This window comes from Meriones unguiculatus, chromosome 15, assembly GCF_030254825.1.
Source record: "Meriones unguiculatus strain TT.TT164.6M chromosome 15, Bangor_MerUng_6.1, whole genome shotgun sequence".
Lineage (NCBI taxonomy): Eukaryota > Metazoa > Chordata > Mammalia > Rodentia > Muridae > Meriones > Meriones unguiculatus.
In genome coordinates this window covers 6,806,782-6,825,899 of record NC_083362.1, presented here as the reverse complement: position 1 = coordinate 6,825,899, position 19,118 = coordinate 6,806,782, and the positions used below count along the sequence as shown (strand labels likewise).

General features: G+C 46.0%; 1 protein-coding gene across 1 annotated transcript; it reads right to left on the bottom strand.

Moving 5' to 3' along the window:
- Nucleotides 1-69: 69 nt before the first annotated feature.
- Nucleotides 70-19,102, bottom strand: Kdelr2 (KDEL endoplasmic reticulum protein retention receptor 2). Its single transcript, XM_021651776.2, has 5 exons — nucleotides 18,870-19,102; nucleotides 9,326-9,426; nucleotides 4,755-4,913; nucleotides 2,990-3,242; nucleotides 70-1,138 (listed from the first exon to the last, which is right to left on the bottom strand). Exons 1-5 carry the CDS (start codon nucleotides 18,958-18,960, stop codon nucleotides 1,104-1,106), a joined length of 639 nt encoding a protein of 212 aa, XP_021507451.1. The 5' UTR covers nucleotides 18,961-19,102; the 3' UTR covers nucleotides 70-1,103.
- Nucleotides 19,103-19,118: the final 16 nt, after the last annotated feature.

The following is a 19,118-nucleotide window of genomic DNA, read 5'->3' as shown; positions in this document are numbered from 1 at the left end:
TTAAAATGTGAAAAACCCTAGTGTTCTTAAAATTATCTTCAAAGCCTAATTCATAGAAAAGACCATTCATTCTGTTTAAAAAAAAAATGTTTATTTAGGATGTTAACACAATATAGGTCATGCAAGAGCCCAGTTTAAAAAAAAGAAAAAAAAAAAAACCTAAAAAGAATGTAAGGAATGATAATTGGTGCTGCCAATTAAAAAGATTGTCAATCATTTTATCACCAAAAGCGCTATGAAAAAAACATTTGAAGCTGACATGGTTGCAGTGATCTTTCGGATTTGTGACTGAAGTGACAGGTAGCCATTTATGTTCCGTTCTTCAGAGAAGCAGAGTCCTCTGTCCAAAACTCCCCACCCCTTTCCACACTCAGAAGGCAGAGGCTCAGGGCCTCTGGGTATTGTGGGCCACGCCTCACCAGGGAGAAGGGTGAGCATTTGGTGAACATCAGCTGAACTGTTTCCACTGGGAACCTGGAAGTTTTGGTAAGGGTACTATAGGACTTATGAGTCATCCTCCTGGACCTTAAGTGTAGTGTTGTGACATCTAGGGACAATCTTCAGGGCAATGAAGACTGATTTAGACAAAAACATCAAATGGAACAGTGTCTCAGATTTCAAACAAACACAACTCATCTTTTGGCAAAAAAAAAGAAAAAAAAAAGAAAAAGAAAATAAATAGCATGGAAATTTGACAGATGTTTGGATAATCTACCACGTGTCAAGGAGTATAATTTCACTGTAGACACAAAGAATCGATCATCTCAACAAATTTTCAAAAAATAAAAAAGGTTTGTACTTATTCTGCACAAAATTGTCACTTTTGGAACTGCCCCAATTCATCTACACACTGAATTTATTAACACAGCGTTAAGTTTCTTTGTGTAAAAAAATCTTTGTACATAGTAATAAAAAAGATAAGGCAGGATGCAGTAGACAGAGCCTCCTGGTCTCTTCCCTCTGCACCCTTGCAGAGACACCAGTGAGCGGCTGCCGCAGAAGAAGCCGGCTCTGCTTCTCCACACTGAGCATCCTGCGCCTTCGCTGTGTGAGACCCTGTCCGAGCACCCTGAAGGGCAGACGCGGCTGATGGTCTTTGGCACTTACGCTGGCAGGCTGAGCTTCTTTCCCTTGAGTACTAGGATTTGACAGAAAAAAGCAAACAAGAGGTCACCTGTGGGGGCAAGGTCAGTCTCCTCCCCGTTCCTTAGCTCATACACACGCCCAAGTACAAGGAAATAACAACAGAAAAACACAAAGCAGGCTGGGCAGCGGTGGTGCTCGCCTTAACCCCAGCACTCGGGAGGCAGAGGCAAGTGGATCTGAGTTCGAGGCCAGCTGGTTTACAGAGTGAATTCCAGGACAGCCAGGGATATGCAGAGAAACACTATTTCAAAAAAATCAGAAATAAAAACAGCCCCCAACAAAAACAAACCCCCCAAAACAAAAAAAACAAAACCATAAATGAAGAAAAAAAGGTAAGCAAAAGCACAACTTAATTCACAGCTGTTCTCTTCTGCTCGTGTGTGTGTGAAAAGGAGAGACAAAGGAGGGAGATGGAGGTGGGGAGCAGAGGAGTTGCCCCAGTTTGTGTGTGCAGGTCAGGAGAGTCTAGGGTGTTGGTCCTCTACTTCCACCTTTGTGGTTTACTGCTGTGCAAGACCTGCTGGCTGCTGGCAACTCCCCTGTCTCCGGCTTCTCTCTTGTCACAGTACACTTCACCCCAGATGCACAATACTGTGCATGGCTGTGCATCGGTTCTAGAACTCTGCACTCAGGGGTTACACTGTGCCCTCTCAGCCACTGAGCCATGACACCAACCCTTTGCCTTTTTGTTGAGACAGGGTCTTGTTATGTAACCCAGGCTAGCCTCAAATTCAAGATCCTTCTGCATCAGCCTCCTGAATACTGAGATTACACATATGTGCCAACGTGTCAGTCAAAGCTCATGTTTCGATGCTTCCCTAGTATACCTACAAGATAGTTTATGGAACAGTGTCTTGCAATTAGACATTAAAACACAAACGACAGTATATCCCAGCATTCAGGAGGTTTAGTAGCAAGAGTACAAGTCTTAGGCTAACCTGTGCTACATAGTGAGACCCTGTCTTAAGAAAAAAACCAAAGTTAAGACATTGGCTCTGACAAAGAGCAGGCCCACCATTAGGAACTGGGCTGCTTGGCACGGAGCCAAGGCTGGGTCTGTGCTCTCAGTTGTCTGCAGGAATCTGCACCCATCAGCATAGATATGTATCTTTTTGCTGAGCAAGGACCACAGATAATTTTCATAAGACAGCTAGAAAATCTGTATGTCCTACATTTATACAGATGTAAAAATATACCTAGATAAGGATGTTGAGTTAACCACTGGATCTTCACGGCAGGAACAGCAAACCCTGAACACTGACATATGGAGTCTGGGAAAGTACATGTGAGCTTAGAAAACCCTGTGTAAGTTCTGTTTCCTGACATGAACGGAGGGGCAGGCCACAGACTCACACGATGTTTCCATCCCATGTCTGTGGGCGCAGACACCTGAAACTGTCTACTGAGGCCCTTACTGAAACTGAGTGGTAAGCGCTCAGGTGCCTGTCAGAAATTTTAGTCCTGACCGACCCTGTGTGGTTTCTGTTTATCTTGTTTGGAGGAAGAGCCTCATGCAGGCAAGCTGGCCTCCAAGTGGAAATGTACCTAAGAATGCCCTTGACCTTCCTGTCTCCACCTCCTAGGCTAGAATCACCATGCACTGGTCTTCTGCAGTGCTGAGGCTTAGACCCAGGGTGTGGAGCATGCTAGGCAAGCCCTCTACCAACTGAGCTACGGCTTCAGCCCGAGCAGACTTTTTGCAATGAAAATGCACCACTTGCTGAAACCGTGAAAGCGACAGCCAAGCCAAGTGCTCTTGTGGTTTAACAGTGTGCCAAGAAGGCAGCTGGGCCAGCAAGCCTTGACAGAGGCCACTCCTAAGACTGCAGGAGTACTGACCTACCTTTTGTAATGTACAGATAGAAGAAGTCGCAATAGAGAATGGTCTGGACGACACCGGCCACCACAGCAATGAGATCAAAGAACCCCTCGAAGTAGAAACGCCAGATCCAGTTGACGAGGTACAGAGCCCGGTAGAGGCCCAGAAAGAAGAGGTAGTGGGTGGTGATGGTCTCAGCCTCGCCGGTCTTGCTGATCATGAAGAGCTGTGGAAGGATGGCCACGGACTCCAGGTAGATGGAAAAGGTCCATAAGATCTAAAAGACAGATGGCTTCAGCTGGGAGGAGCAACCAGCCACCCCCTACAAGACAGGGTGCCGCAGAAGGCATCTGAAAGACTCTACCTAGCAGTGTTTCAAAGCAGATACTGTCTACTGTCTTAACCAAACCTTTGGCAGAGTACAGGGAATCACATGAAAGAAGGGGAGTTAGTATGACGTGGAGAGGATAGGAGCTCCACAAGGACCAAATATATCTGGGCACAGGGTCTTTTCTGAGACTGACACTCCACCAAGGACCATGTATGGATATAACCTAGAACCTCTGCTCGGACGAAGCCCGTGGTAGCTCAGTAACCAATTGGTTTCCCATAGTAAGGGGAACAGGGACTATTTCTGACAGGCACTCAATGGCGGGCTCTTTGACCTCCCCAACCCCCAAGGGAGGGGCAGTCCTGCTAGGCCACAGAGGAGGGCTTTGCAGCCAGCCCTGAAGATACCTGATAAAACAGGGCCAGACGAAAGGGGAGGATGTCCTCCCCTATCAGTGGACTTGGAAAGGGGCAGGGAGCAGCTGAGGGAGGGAGGGAGGGTGGGATTGGGAGGGAATGAGGGAGCAGTATACAGATGGGATACAGTTAATAAAATATAACTAATAATTTAAAAAAATGTTTTATTGCATCCCAGCTGTATACAATAAAGCATTTTAACTATTCAAAAAAAAAAAAAAAAAAAAGACAGGGTGGCCAACAGCATGCAAGAGGCTTGATGGGCTGGGTAAGCTGGGAACTATCATGATCTTGACTACCAGGAATCCACATGGAAGATGTTCCTGAGTGGCCTTGTCCCACCCTAGATCCAGGGTCCCCAACCCATCCTGCTTTCTACTGATTCTCCGCCAACTGACTGTACTTTTTCACTCTAGATGGCTCTGCCTTACACTAAATAGAAAGCACACTTAACTGTTCACCTGTTGGGGCTGTGGGCTACACTGTGGCGCTGGGCAGCAATATGCTGCAGAGCCCGGTCACCCCGTGCCTCACCTGCATCAACAGGAAACAACCGTCCACAATGTGCTGGGTTGGTAAGCCAGCTATAGTAATTGTTTTTTCAGCTAACAAGTTTATTAACAAATGGTCACGCCCCGTCCCCCATTGGAAGTCAAGGAGCACTGGCTCTGTATGTCCACACGCTCTTCTCATGCCCTGCTTTCTTTGTTAAGAAAAGATCTTATATAGCCCACACTGGCCTCAAACTATATAACTGAGGGTGACATTGAACCCCTGATCCTTTTGTCTCTACTTCCCAAGTACTGGGGTGACAGGCATGTACACACCAGGCTTAATTTGGAGGAACATCCAGCAATAAACTCAGCAGATACCCAAGTGCTGGGTGGTTTAATTCCAATCTACCAATCTATGTAAACTATACCAGGAGTCTGTCAAACAGCAAAGACAAAGACAGGAAAACAAACCAACAAGAATCCATTTCTGTCACAGGCCTTTTTATGTAGGGACCCAGATGTCACCACTAAATAATCCCTTAACCAACCTCAAGAGGAGAGAAGTCATGATTGACTAGAAATGAGAGGCCTCCCACAGGAACCACCAGAAACTCCACTCGGAAGGTATCATGATTTCCATCATAGGTGGCCTTAAATTTCATGTAGATCAGGTACACGGTGGCGTAGGAGCAGGCAATGTAGATAAGCTAGACAAAGGAGAGACGCCTGGTTAGCAGCACACTGCAACTGTTTCTAAACACCATCGCTACCACCCAGATAGTACAACTTACACTTACACGCACGCACACGCACATGCAAACGCACACATACTCTCACTTACTTTTGGCTTGTGCATGTGCATACTCCTGAGTCACACAATCAGGACACAGGGCAGTTCTGTCACCCCCAATCCTACCCTGTTGCTTCTTTGTGATTAAGTCCTCTCAAGGCTTTAGTTTGGCCCCTCCTGTTCTGCTCACAGCCTTGCCTCTTCTAGAATGGCACATGAGTGAAGTGAAACAACACATTGCTTTTCAAACCTGGCTTCTTCAGATGCACAATGTGACTAAGAGCTAGCTGAAGCTGCTACATACATTAGTAATTTCCCTCTTCTTTAGAGATCAACACAATTTTTTTTATTTCTGTATGTGTATGTGTGAGAATGTCCCCATGGAGACCAGAAGAGGGCATCAGATCCCCTAAAGCTGGAGTTACAACCTGGTGCACGCTGCCAAATGTGGGTGCTGGGATTTGAACTCCAGGCCTCACGACTGAGCAGCAAGCACTCTTATCCACCGAGCCGTTATCTCTAGCCCATTTCCTCCACTGGGCTGGGCAGAGGAGGGAACACAGGTGCATCAGAGTCTGCTTACTCATTCGCCAGCTAAAGGGGGGTGACCTGTTTCCTGTTGGAAGCTTGTGACTAGCTGCTGTGAACATGTTAAAGCCTTTGTGTGAATATCAGCTTTGTTTTTCTTGCATTTATAGCTACAAATAGGCTAGCTGGAGCAAATCTTAAGCATATGTTTTAAAACTATAAGGAACTTTCAAATAGATAGGCTTTAACCTCATCTTAAGCTCCAACAGTGCAGCTTTAGAGGGGAAGAATGCAAAGCTCAGTGGCGCTCTGAACCAAGGGCTTCTGGCCAATGCTCCTTTGACTAGCTTTTTTTTAAAAGATAAACACTGTAATCCAGGTTAAACTTACACTCATAGATGTACACAAAGTAAATGAACATAAAAAAATTTCGAACATTGTGTTACTTTGACAATAAATATTTGGATTGTTGCTTTAAAATTCAGTCAGGTATTGTAGCAAAGAAATGCCAAAAGTTACTTCTGTTTGTTTATCTGAAGATTATTTTAGATTTTTAAATGTTTTAAGTGTTTTGCCTACACACACACACACACACACACACACACACTGCATATGCCTGTCTGGTGCTCTCCAAGGGCAGAAGGGATTGACGTCCCTGGACTGGAATTACAGACTTTAGGTCTTCTGCAAGGGCAACACATGACCTAATCCACTAAGCCATCTGTCCTTGCCATTATTTTTAACCAAATGTTATTTTTAATTACTATGAGCCTGGGTCTGACTGTGAGTTTGTGCACTTCCGTGTACTACCTGCAGACCAGGAGGTATCAGACTCCCTGGATCTGAAGTGACAGGCGACAAGATGTGTGCTGGGAACTGAACTGGTGTCCTCTGTAAGAGCAGCATGGGTGAGGACTTGGTTAAGAACATGGCTGCTCTCTTGGAGGATCTGGCTTCAATTCCCAGCACCCATGTGGCAGTTCACCACTATCTGTAATTCCAGCCCCATGGGATCCAATGCCTTCTTCTGATCTCTCTGGCATTAGACACACATGTGGTGTACTTACATAAATACAGCCAAAGCACACATGCATAAACTAAGTCTTGAACAATTTGTAAAAAGCAGCATGAACTTAACATTTTAACTGATGAGTCATCTCTTGAGCTCCAAAATTTATTTTATTTTTGATTTATGTAATATGTGTGTGTGCACACAAACGTTTATATGCATGCAAAGGCCAGAAAACAGAATCAGGTCCCCTGGAGCTGGAACCACAGGCTGCTGTGGGTGCCGGATACTGAACTCCTGGCCTCTGCAAAAGCAGCAAGTGCTCTTAACTGAAGGGCCATCTCCCCAGACACTTCTGCCTCCAAGACAGCAACATTTTGTATAGAGCAAAAGGACTGTTCAAGGACTCACAACTGAGTCCTGTGTTCTTTCATCTTCAAAAGGTCACCCAGCCCCAAGGAAAAGCCTGAAATACTGAAATTACATCAATTTGTAAACTGCAGACGCGCAGGTCTAAAAATCAAACAGCAGATTTCAATCATGAATAGAGATGGCTGGGATAGGGACCACACTGCCTAGTTATTCCTTTTCCCTAGGCTACAACTTGAAAAACTGAATTAGGAAAACATTGGGGCAAATGACTTAATGGGAAAATGAGGGTAATCACCAAGTCCTTATTAAAAGCCCTTAATGACATTACAGTTCCCAGCCCCTCATTATGTGTTTATATTCGTAAATAGTCAACATGGTATTAAAATTGTTGATCTGCATGTGTAATGAAGAAAGCACATACATTATGGACACCCACACTGAGGCACCTCTGGATCATACCCAGCCTAGACTTCTCACAGCTGGGAGCTTTCTAGGGCCCTGCCTGTGACCCACAGCTGGGCCTCAGTATGAAGAAAGGATTCTGACTCCCCATCTCCAGCACCGCAGTTTTATCTTACTCAGACAAACAGAAACCTAGCCATTCTGTGTATGTGCATCCATCCAGGTCTATTTGTGTACCTGCATAGGCACGACAGAAGCCAACTTTGGGTGTTTGCTTGTTGATGGGTTATTTTATTTATGTGTATGTCTGTGCAAGTATATGATGTGTGCAGGGATGCCCAACAGAAGCCACAAGAAAGCCAGAGCCCGTGGAGCTGGAGCTACAACCCATTGTGAGGCTCCTGATGTGAGTGCTAGGAATTGAACTCAGGCTCTCCACAGGAGGAGCACGTACTCTTCAACGCTGCACTCTCTCCAGCCAAAGTTCCTTGAGATAAGGGACTCAGCAGTAGGCTTGGCTGGCAGGACACCGAGCTCTAGTGCTCTTCCTGTCTCTACCTCTGTGAAGCAGAGATTATAAGTGGGTGCTGCCATGCCCAACCTATATGGGTGCTGGGGATCAAACTGAGGTCCTCACACTTACATGAGAAGCATTTTACAGACTGAGCTGTTCCCCTAGCTTTTTTGTTGTTGTTGTTGTTGTTGTTTTGAGGCAGGGTTTCTGTATAGCTCTGGCTCTCCTGGAACTCACTCTGTAGACCAGGCTGGCCTCAAACTCAGAGATGCGCCTGCCTCTGCCTCCCTGAGTGCTGGGATTAAAGGCGTATGCCACCACCATCTGGCTCAATCTAGCCATTTTTAAGGCAGCTGATTTCCTGATTACTAGAGTTCAGAACCCAAAGATCACAGGTGACTCAAACTTGTTTTTTTTTCCTTAATTTTTTAAACATTTATTTATTTGGTATATGTCTTTGTGCGCGTGTGCGGGCGCACCTGTGGTGGTTAAGGGATAGCTTGTTGGACTTGGTTCTCTTCTTCCACCAAAGAGTCCCCTGGTGTGAATTCATGTTGTCAGTCTTGGTGGCAAGGCCCCATGCCTATTGAGCCACCTTACTGGCCCTCAAATTTGTTTTTTTAGCAAAGATCATAAACCCAAACACTGCATACCCACTACCCTAAACTTATAAGATACTTTCAAACTCAAAGTGTTGGGGAGAGGGGGCTCCAAACCACATTCTTGGAGCAATGCTGTAACGCGCTTGCAGAAGCTGAGGGCCTGAGTCAATTGCCAGCACTATCCAATAAAAGAGAGCACAGACACATGAAAGCAGACGTGGATCTGGTTGGGAAGAGGAAGAGGAGAGGGATTAGCAGAAGGGGGCAAGAGAGTGCAATGGGGTGACTCTGACCGAAATACATCATGTACATGTGTACAAATGTCACAACAAAACCCCTAAGTTATAACGAATAACAAAAACAGAAGAAAAACAAACACACACACAAAAGTAGAGTATGCCCAGTGGTCTCTATGGAAAAATACTCTGTACGTAGTCATCTGAGAAAGGTACACTGCAGATGTGTGAAAAAAGTTCAACCCTCTACAGGGAGATAGAAAGACACATACACACTAACATACCAGTGAGATGGCTGAGTAGGTAAAGCCCTTGCCAACTGAGCCTGACAACCCAAGTTGGGTGGAAGAAGAGAACTTTTCCCCAAAAGTGCCCTCTGGCCACAAGGGTACCACAGCACATGCATGTCTGAGTTTACATATATACACACTGAAAATGAAAAAAAAAATTAAACAACAGCATACGTAGCTACTTGGAAGATTTTAAATAGAAAAAAAAAAGGCTAACAGTTCTCACAGGTGTGCACATGGTAGATGAATGCACTGGAGCTGATGTCATACCATACCTTTGTAGACATAAAATAAAATGCACTGGAGCTGATATCCCATTATACCATCATAGACATATTATATAATAAAATGCATTGGAGTTAATGTCATACTGTACCTTCATAGACGTATTATATAATGAAATGAATGAAGTAAAAAGATCCAGGTAACGAGTTGTGAAGACCAGTGCAAACAGAAGCTGGCTTTTCCCAGAAATGCCTGAGGAAACAAAAGGTGAGCATTAGCACTGCCTTGGGGAAGAACTTTGGCTCCTGACATCACCCTAGACAGAAAGTGCAGACAGGGAAAAAGGGTACTTGGGGTCAAAGGCCCAGGTATGGGGACAATTGATTAAGCCAGAGAAAATTAGTTTTCCTTTCTTATAACACTCCTTCTGGGCTTTATCAACTTGTCCTTCTAGGGTCGAAGATGGTAGGAAAGTGACTCCGTTGAACTTGGCCAATACTCCAAGACATGTGCATGTGCCCTCTAAAGACGGAGCTCAAACAGCTGCTTGCTATTCGGCATCCCACTGTCTTGACCTTCACATGCTGGCTATGCTAGCACAAGCCTGAAATCCTAACACTTGGGAAGCAAGAAGACTGAGTTCAAGGCCTTCCTGAGCTACACAGGAAGACCCTGACTCAAAACAATACAAAATAAAAACTGGTCCACCCTGTTCCCACCCGCTGAGTAGGGCAGCAGCCCACATGGGGGAGACCAGAACACAACTGTACAGGTGACCTTTCAGACACCGACATCTGCACACAGGCTCTGTGAATTTCAAGATGGTGAGGACTGAGCAATTTACGATAACTGGAAGGTGACTGGTGTCAGAACCGGACCACCCGCAGGGCACACTACCCATTATGCAGCGCTGAGCACGGACCCAGTAGAAATCTCACCTCACCCTCCCTCACTGCACCCTGTGGAACAAGGTGTGCGCACTCTGACGCTCTCAGGTCACTGATGGCTTACAGAAAGTACAGCCTGCGGGTAAGCACTTCCTCACCATGAGTAACAAGCTCCTTCCCAAACACTCCTCATTGGAAAGAAGAAAAGTTGACTCTGCTTCCACCAATGGGCAGGGAGGGCAGAGCTGGGCAGCCAACCTGCTGCTGACTGCTTTCCTCAGATATGGGGACCGCTTTCTATCAGAGATTAACATTACAGAGGACAAACGTCAAGGCAGATACTAAACACTGGAGTGAGAACACGATGGAGACAGAAGCAGCAGACAGGTTCTACAGAATGTCTAGTGAAGCCTGAGAATTTTCCACTTCATTTGCTATATGGTTCTTTCCAGTATTTCCAATAAAATAGTACAAGACAAGCAGTTTGCCAAAAATGGGTTTATTCCAATGGGGCTTTGGCACCAGTTAAAATCACTTTCAGCATTCCTGCACTAAAAGCCAAGTCAGCTCACCACTGCCCTGAGACCCAAGTAAAGAACCATCACCTCCATGGGGACATGAAGACACCCTGCCTTGGCGCTGCTGATTCACTCAGCAGGCACTTCACACCAGCTGCTGCCTTGGCTTCCCCATAGACTTAAGACACACCACGGAGCTGGCTCGGCAGAGCAACCACTCGTCATGCAAGCGAGAGGGCCCTCAGAACCCATGCAGAGCCAGGCAGAGTAGCAAGCATTTGGGATCACAGCACTTTTACTGGGAGATGGGGATGGAGACGGGGGAGAATCCCTGGAAGCTCACAGACCAGACAGCCTGGCTTATGCAGTGGAGAATAAAGAGACAGTGTCTCAAAAACGGCGGAAGACAAACAGCTCAGGTGAGCTGCTCCTCTGGCCTCACACACTCTCGCACAGTCTGATGATCTGGTTCCTGTACCCTATGCAAACCTCCACTAGATAGACTCTCTTGTGGAAGTTATGTCTCACTGCATTCAGTATTTCCTGTGCTGCCCATGCTCAAAAGAAAATGTAATTTATTTCATCTTCATGTCATGGGCAAAGTCTCACTGTGTGCTATTCCAGATGAAACTTTCCAAGAATCTGAGTCATACTGTGTCTCCAGGACGGTAGATAGATAATACGCTCTGGGCTCTGCACTAATTTACTACCAGCCGGAGGAGTGAGTCTCCCTGGGTGAGCCAAGGAGAGGCCAGGCGGTCTGTGCGATGGGAATCCACACAAAAACTAGCATCTGGGAATGTAAGATGCTTACAGGATGCAGCGACTATTCTCCCCAGCAAGTGGCAGCTTTTCTCTCCACCACTGAAAAGGTGTCTCATCTTCACATAAGGAAGCAATCTGAAGCTCAAGACAGGAGAGGGACTGGCATGAATCTCCTGGGGTAGGAGAGGAATGAAACAGCTGCTATCTTTTGCCCATTGATGAATCTGCAGTCTCTCTCTCTCTTTCTGTCTACCTACCTGCAGTCCTGAGGAGCAAACCCAGAGCCTCATGTTAGGCAAGCACCTTACTACTGAGCTATAATCTCAGGCAATACCAACCTGATCTTGGACCAAAAAGCTCCAAGGCAATCATGTAACAACACTCTGTCAGCCTTCACACACACATCCTGGTACCAAATGCACCTGACAGCTAGTCAAGAGCAAAACTTGTCAGGTGAGTATCGCTCATTCTTGCCTTTCTCCACTAAGCTCGGTAAGCACATGTCTCCACACTTGGGCCCACAGGACTTTAAATTACAACCAAGATTCAAAGATGGGTTTCTGACATTCCTGCCTATAGAACAGATGCCTTACCCAAGCAAAGGAGATCCTAATAACAGCAGGGATGCCACCAAGCAATGTGGGTCGAGCCACCTGGAAAGGCTGTACCACTAAGATGCTCTCAAAGCATCTGGATATTTCAATTTTTTTAAGACTATCTTTTCTGGCTGAAGAGATGGATCAGTGGTTAAGAGCACGGTCTCTTCTTCTAGAGGTCCTGAGTTCAATTCCCAGCAACCACATGGTGGCTCACAACAATCTATAATGTGATATAATGTGCCCTCTTCTTGCACACAGGTATACATGCAGACAGAGCACTCATACACATAAAATAAATCTAAGAATATATTTTTCTTTTGCTAGGGACAAATAGCCCAGGATGACCTTGAATCTGCTGTGGAGTCAAAACTGGTTTAGAAGTCTTCATCCTCTTACCTCCACCTCTCCAAGTGTTAAGATACAAATAGCCCAGGATGACCCTGAATCTGCTGTGGAGTCAAAACTGGTCTAGAAGTCTTCATCCTCTTACCTCCACCTCTCCAAGTGTTAAGATTACAAGTGTGCACTGCCACCAGTTTGGGCATTCTTTTAAAACTCATGATCTGACCCTGGGCTCCATAACTCACTACTTAAGAATTGCCTCAGAGGGGCTGGAGAGATGGCTCCGTTGTTAAGAGCACTGTCGGTTCTTCCAAAGGACCCAGGCTCAACTCCCTAGCACCCACATGGCAGCTCACAATTATTGTCTGTACCTCCAGTTCCAGGTGATCTGACACCCTTACACCAATGCACATAAAATAAAGTTAAATAAATTATATATTAAAAAAAGAAAAGGATCAAAACATAAAACAAAAGAATGAAATAAATAAAACCAAACAAACAAACAAAAAAAGAATTGTCTCAGAGCCAGGCATGGCAGAACAAGCTTGCAATCCAAGCTTGTCTGTAATCAGGAAGCTAAGACAGGAAGATCAGAGTTCAAAGCCAGCCTAGGCTACATGGTGGCTGGTACCTTCTGTCTCAAAAACCCAATCAAGGACAAGAAAGGCTCTGGGTTAGATTCTCAGCAGGAAGAGGGATGGACTGGGAACCAGAACCAGAGGGTCTATGTACAAACTCAGTTGGGATGCAGGGTACGGCTGGACCTATTATATGCCACCCTAACTCCATTTTCTACACTTGTCAGGAGGGACACATTACACTAACTTGTTGGAGTACTGAAAAGAAGAGGAGAGTGCTTTAGAGTATACATGCTGTTGTGAATACTTGAGAAATGACAGTTCTTCCTACATACTACTTTGCTGGATTTTTTTTAGATCCAAGCCAATCATTAAAACTTTTCAAACAGGTTAAAGTGTAAGGTTAAGCCAGGTGTGGTGGTAGCACATGCCTGTAATCTTAATATTCAGGGAGACAGAGACAAGAGGATCTCTGAGTTCCAGGACAGCCAAGACTACAAGCAGAGAAATGCTATGTCAAAAAACAAAAACAATAAGGTCCTTCTCTCTCTTTTAAAAGATTTATCTTTATTACTTTTAATAACACATATCTTTGCTTGTGGGCTAAGTACACATGAGTACAGGTGCCCTCAGAGGTCAGAAGAGGGTATCAGACCCAAACCTGAGTCCTCTAGAAAAGCAGAAAGTGCTCTCAATGACAGCTATCTCTTCGGTCCTAGTCTTCAGCCTTCCACCTTCATTTTAAATATGACTGTGTGAGCTGTTTTAAGGGCCCTCCCTTTAAAAAACTGAGTTAGTTTTATGTGTGTAAGTGCCTGGCGCCTATGGAGGCCAGAAGCAGTCCGACTCCCTAGAGCTGGAGTTACAGGTCAGTGTTGGCCCCCACGTAGGTGCTGGGAAGTGAACATCAGGGGATTTAACTGCCGAGCCTCCTCTCCAGCCACTTAAAAGCTCCCTTTCCATTTGTGTTTGGATGTGTACCATATATATTTTTACCCTTTAAAGTAACCTTGTGTTTTACAACCTGTTCTGCGAACTCATATCTTGGAATCATCTCTTCCTGCTATGAAAACACACATTTCTGGTTCCATCCTGTCTAATGTATGCAATATTCCAGTGTAGACATAACAAAAATTAAGACCATTGAACATGTGAATTATTTATAATTCTTCCTAGATTTACACTTATTTTTGTAGATTTCTATATTTTCCAGGTTTTATTTGTGTGTGCGTGTGTGTATTTGTGTGCGTGTACATGGAGGACAGAAGAGGGCATCAGAGCCCCTGGAGTGGAGCTACCAGTACTTTGTGAGCCACCTGTGTGGGTGCTGAGAACTGAACTCTGAACAGCAAGTGAGCTTCAGGGATGACCCTGTTTACACTGTTTACAGTTTTTGTTGTTAGAAATTCTACACAAACATCTCTTATCTACAGACAGTGCTTTGTGGCTCAGTGATAAGAGTGCTTGGTTGGCAAGCACAAAACCCAGTATTCCATAAGCTGGGCACAACACTGTATGCCTGTGATCCCAAAACTCTGAGGTGGAGGCAATAAGAAGTTCAAGGCTATCTTTGGCTACATATTCAGTCTTTTCCTCTGCAGTCTTTACACTTCTTGTTGGGGAGACACAGGAGGTGTCCTTGGAGTCCCTTCTTCCACTTCACATTCACAGTCATTGCCCTTAGGGCTTGACTCCTATGTCTGTACCTCTTCAGACGATTTGCCATCTCACTTGACCTGCCTGCACCTTTCTTTATGCAATGCTAAGGCTCAAACCCAGGCCTCACACGTTAGATAAGTTGCTTCCACCGCAGCTTCATCTTTATTCTCTTGAGGTTCTTCACAGCCAAAGATGGCTTTGAACTCCTAGGTCTCCTATCTCTTCTAGGATGCTAGGAATACAGGGTGCATTGCCACACCCAGTTCATAAAATGCAGGCATAGAACCAAGGGTTCTGCCATTGCAGCTTTGAGAGCAGAAACTTTGCTGCCATCTGCTGCTCTTCGTTGTCTCGGTGCTGTGCACACAGAGTGGTCAATCAATGCATGACACGATTACTAAGAGACCAGTCCTCAAAGGAACATAGGAAACAGCTCGAGGAGGAAGCTAGGAATGGGATACAAAAACTTCAAATACTCCGTCATGATGACAACAACAACAAAAATAAGTGTTACCATTGGAAAATACAGTGCTAAGGATAAGAGCTTAACCAGCATGCACAAGGTCACGAGGTCCTAGGTTCAATCCCCAATACCAGAAAGAAAAAGTATTTTCTATTTGCTTCAAATATAAAAACTACTCAGTTATGTGAACGACAGGGACAGTTGCTCCTGACACATTTGATAGGTGGAAGGGTTTACAACCTACATAATGGCTAGGAGGAAAGTGAACATAAGAGGCAAGCTGGAGGTCACCGGTCTCAGGACTCTAGTCATTTTAATGCAGGGCACAGCACTGATAGTGACTGTCAGCCCATAGGAGAAGTTCGCTGGTAGAGCACTTGCTTGACTTCACAGAGGCCCTGGGTTCAAACTCCAGTACCATAAATAAGTAGATATCATGGCTTCTTTTTCCAAGGTACTGTAGATAAGGGAATAGGACAAAAAAGTGACACCCTAAAAGAGACAGCTTGACCGTGATGGCTGCCTGGCAGTTCAGGAACAGAAGACACTCTCTACACCTCACTGACATTTCCCTCTGTGGTGACAACAGATACAGCCACAGAGTTTATATTCAAGATACTCCATCTCACTGGCCCCGACTATAAACCAGGTCCTTAAAGCCTGGAGTGTCCATGCACCTGCAATCCTAGCTCTTGGGAGGCTGAAACAGGATTCCAAGTTTGCGGCAGCATTGACTGCTCAATATGCACTGTCCAGCTTCCTTACTAGCCTGCCTCATCTTCCCCTTAGGGAAGACGTCCTGCGGTTTAGGGGCTGCTCAAGTATTCAGCACTGGTGTTGAAACCCTAACGTGAGCTCCGATTTTATGAGAAACATCACCTGGGCAGACATGGCTCAGGTTCCAGATATTTGAGAAAATCTGATCAAAGTTCTTCCTCTTTCAAGTCTCTAAACAACTGTTTTTAGTCAGCATGAAAAAGCAAAGCAACTAGAACAAGTGAGCATTTAATCTGAATAAATGATCTTGGTGATTTTCACTTTTGAAAGGTCAGGATATTTTATATAGCAGCAGGATAAAGAGGTTCCTGGGTCCAAAGAGTGAGGACAGTTTAAGTATCCAAGAGATACTTGAGAAACACACAAGAACTTCGCTTACCCATTTACTTTCTCATCTTGGCAATTCAGCTGAAATACTGTTTTCCTTAATGCTCTAATCTCCCATGAAAACAATGAATATTAAATAGCAACCCCACTTCCTTTTTCCTTGTTGCTTAAAGTTCCATTAAGAATTGTACTTATGGGGCTGGAAAGATGGCTCAGAGGTTAAGAGCACTGGCTGCTCTTCCAGAGTTCCTGAGTTCAATTCCCAGCAACCAACCACACGGTGGCTCACAACCATCTATAATGAGACCTGGTGTCCTCTTCCGGTGTATATGCAGTCAGAACATTGTATACATAATAAAAAAAAAAAAATCTTAAAAAAAAAAAAAGGAATTCTATTTATAAGCCTGGTGTGGTGGCGCACACCTGTAATCCCAGCACTGAGGGAAGCAGGGGCAGGCAGATCTCTGTGAGTTCCAGGCCAGCCTGTCTACAAAGCCAAGGACAGCCAAGGCTACACAGAAAAACCCTGTCTTAAAAAACAAAAATAAACAAACAAGCACAGCACACAAAAACAACAAGAAAAAGAATTCTACTTATGGGGGCTGCAGAGACAACTCAGCAGTTAGGGTCACTTGCTGCTCCTGCAGGCTACCTGGGTTCAGTTTCCAGCAACAACATGGTGGCTTATAACTGCTTATAATGTTAGTTCCAGAGGATCTGAAACCCTCTCTGGTCTCCAGGGGCTTTTGCACTTTCGGTAAACTCACACAGGCACACAAAGAATAAACAAACAAACTTCAATTTCTGGGGGCTGAGGAGATGGTCCAGCCTTTAAGAGGATGTACTGCTCTTGAAAAGGACCTGAGGTGAGTTCTCAGCACATTGGGCAGCTCCTAACTGCCTGTGACTCCAGGTCCAGGGGAATATGATGTCTTCTTCTGGCTTGCACAGGAACCAGCAGTCACACAACTAAAAACAAAATACATCTTTACTTGGCAGAAGAACATAAGAAAGATGATAAAGAGACACAGAGATTTTGAAGGAAAGCTACAGACTAAAAGTAGTATCCAAGCGGAACACAACAAAAATACCTAAACCACTGGCATCAAATGTGCAGACTAAAACTGCTTAGGCCAAAGCAAGTGTTAATTTGAAATCCCCAATTACTAATTACTGCTTATGTTTCAATCCTGGCTTCATCAAAACCTTGCTTACCTCCCTGAGCCCCGGTTCCGGACGGGGAGCTGCCCACACTGTTAGTTTAAGGACTACCCGAGATGGCCGTATGAAACACTAAGCTGATTACCTAACACACACCTATCACAATGGCAGCAATGACTCTGCTGCTGTTACAGATCACACACCTGAGCTTCTCACCTTACCTCCAAGTCAAACTGGCCAGTTTCAGTACAAGGACTTTGAAACATCTACTTTGACTGATCAAAGGTCTTTTTTGGTTATGCTTACTTCCTGGATCGCTACTATGTTCCAGGGAGAGAGGAAACCTTCAGAGAGCAGAGTCAAAGGGGTAGTGTTTACTAATAAGCCAGATGGGTTGTTTTTTTTTCCATCACCCAGGTCACCCACCTTTTTTCTGTTGTCTCCAAAAAATAATTTAAATTTCAGTTTACAAAGCCATTTCCTTTCAAGCCATAGCATTAAGTTTAAGGACAATACTTTTTAACTGTATTTAATGAACTAATTAGACAATTAATTGTTGTTTTTTTTTTTGGGGGGGGGGTGTTGTTTTTGGAGACAGGGCCTCATATAGTCCATGCTGATTTTGAATTCCTCATCCTCAGGCTTCTGCCTCTCAAGGGCTGGGATTACAGGCAAGCACCATCACATTCACTAAGAAATTATCTAAAACTTGGAAGATTCCTACTATTTAATGAAACGCAGAAATCCACAGCTACTAGGTGAGGAAAGTTCATCCTACTGCCTCTCTGCAATACTCAAACGAAATAGGCACGGACTTCGGGAGAGGCCCATGGGCCAACTCACTGGTGACGTGGTCTCTGTGGTACCCAGCGCTGGCAGTGGTAAGAGGACCAGTTATTAGACGGCCGCACTCAAGATTTAAAAAAAGCACAAAACAACAACAACAAAACACAAAACCAGTTTGCTTCTCAAAGTAACATGAAGCTAAGCCAAGCAAGTCACTTGAAGGACTTGCATCTCTTTTTATGACGGGTGAACCCCAGGACTCCAGTTGTAGCTCATTCAGATGTAAGCACAGGCCGGACCCTACACCATCCTGCCTCCCCCACTCCATCCCCTGCTCCAGTCCTTGAAGAGAACAGGACGAACTGCAGGATGCCCTTTTCCAGCCAGCCCCACCTTCGCGGGTGGCCTGGCTGCCACGTCAGGCCCTGCTCGCCCGCAGTCCTACGCATCCTCCCCGTGCAAGTCTCCCACTGATTCCCGAGGACTCAGAGGCTCCCCAAAAAGCCCAAGGAGAGGGACACGCCTACCAGAGCCCCACAGATCCCGGCCTGAACTTTTCAGATCCAGCAGGACCCGGGGGCAGTTACGCTAGCGCTCTCCGCGCCCGGACGGAGCAAGTTCGCGGGCGGACCGAGCGCAGAACGGGGGGCCCGGAGCTGCGCCGGCCACCTCAGCCCGTGAGCACGCCGGGCGGGGTTCCGATGCCCGCCGGGCCAGCAGGAGGGGGTGTGTCCGGCCACCGCAAGCCCCGCACAGGCACTGGAGCCGCCGAGGGCCGAACGGGTCCTTCCGAGCGCTCCTGCCCCACGCGCCTCGCCCCGGCGGCCGCTCACCCGCACAGGAGCGCGTCTTCCAGATCTTCAGAAGTAGGATGACGATGGCCGCCAGGTGGGACAGGTCCCCAGTCAGCCGGAAGATGTTCATGGCGGCGGCGGTCGGCGCGGCACGGCGGCCCCGGGGCTCGGCAGCGACTCAGGACGCGGCGACAGCCCCTGAGAGAGGAAGCGGCGAAAGATGGCGGGAGCGAGCGCGACGTGGCCAGGGACGTGGCCGAACTGCCGTCGCGCGCGGGGCAGCCTGGG

Coding starts and splice junctions, on each gene's coding strand:
- Kdelr2 (XM_021651776.2), bottom strand. CDS start 18,960: ATGAACATCTTCCGGCTGACTGGGGACCTGTCCCACCTGGCGGCCATC. Junction 9,427..18,869: donor GAAGACGCGCTCCTGTGCGG/GTGAGCGGCCGC, acceptor TTGTTTCCTCAG/GCATTTCTGGGAAAAGCCAG. Junction 1,139..2,989: donor CTATCTGTACATTACAAAAG/GTAGGTCAGTAC, acceptor GTCAAATCCTAG/TACTCAAGGGAAAGAAGCTC.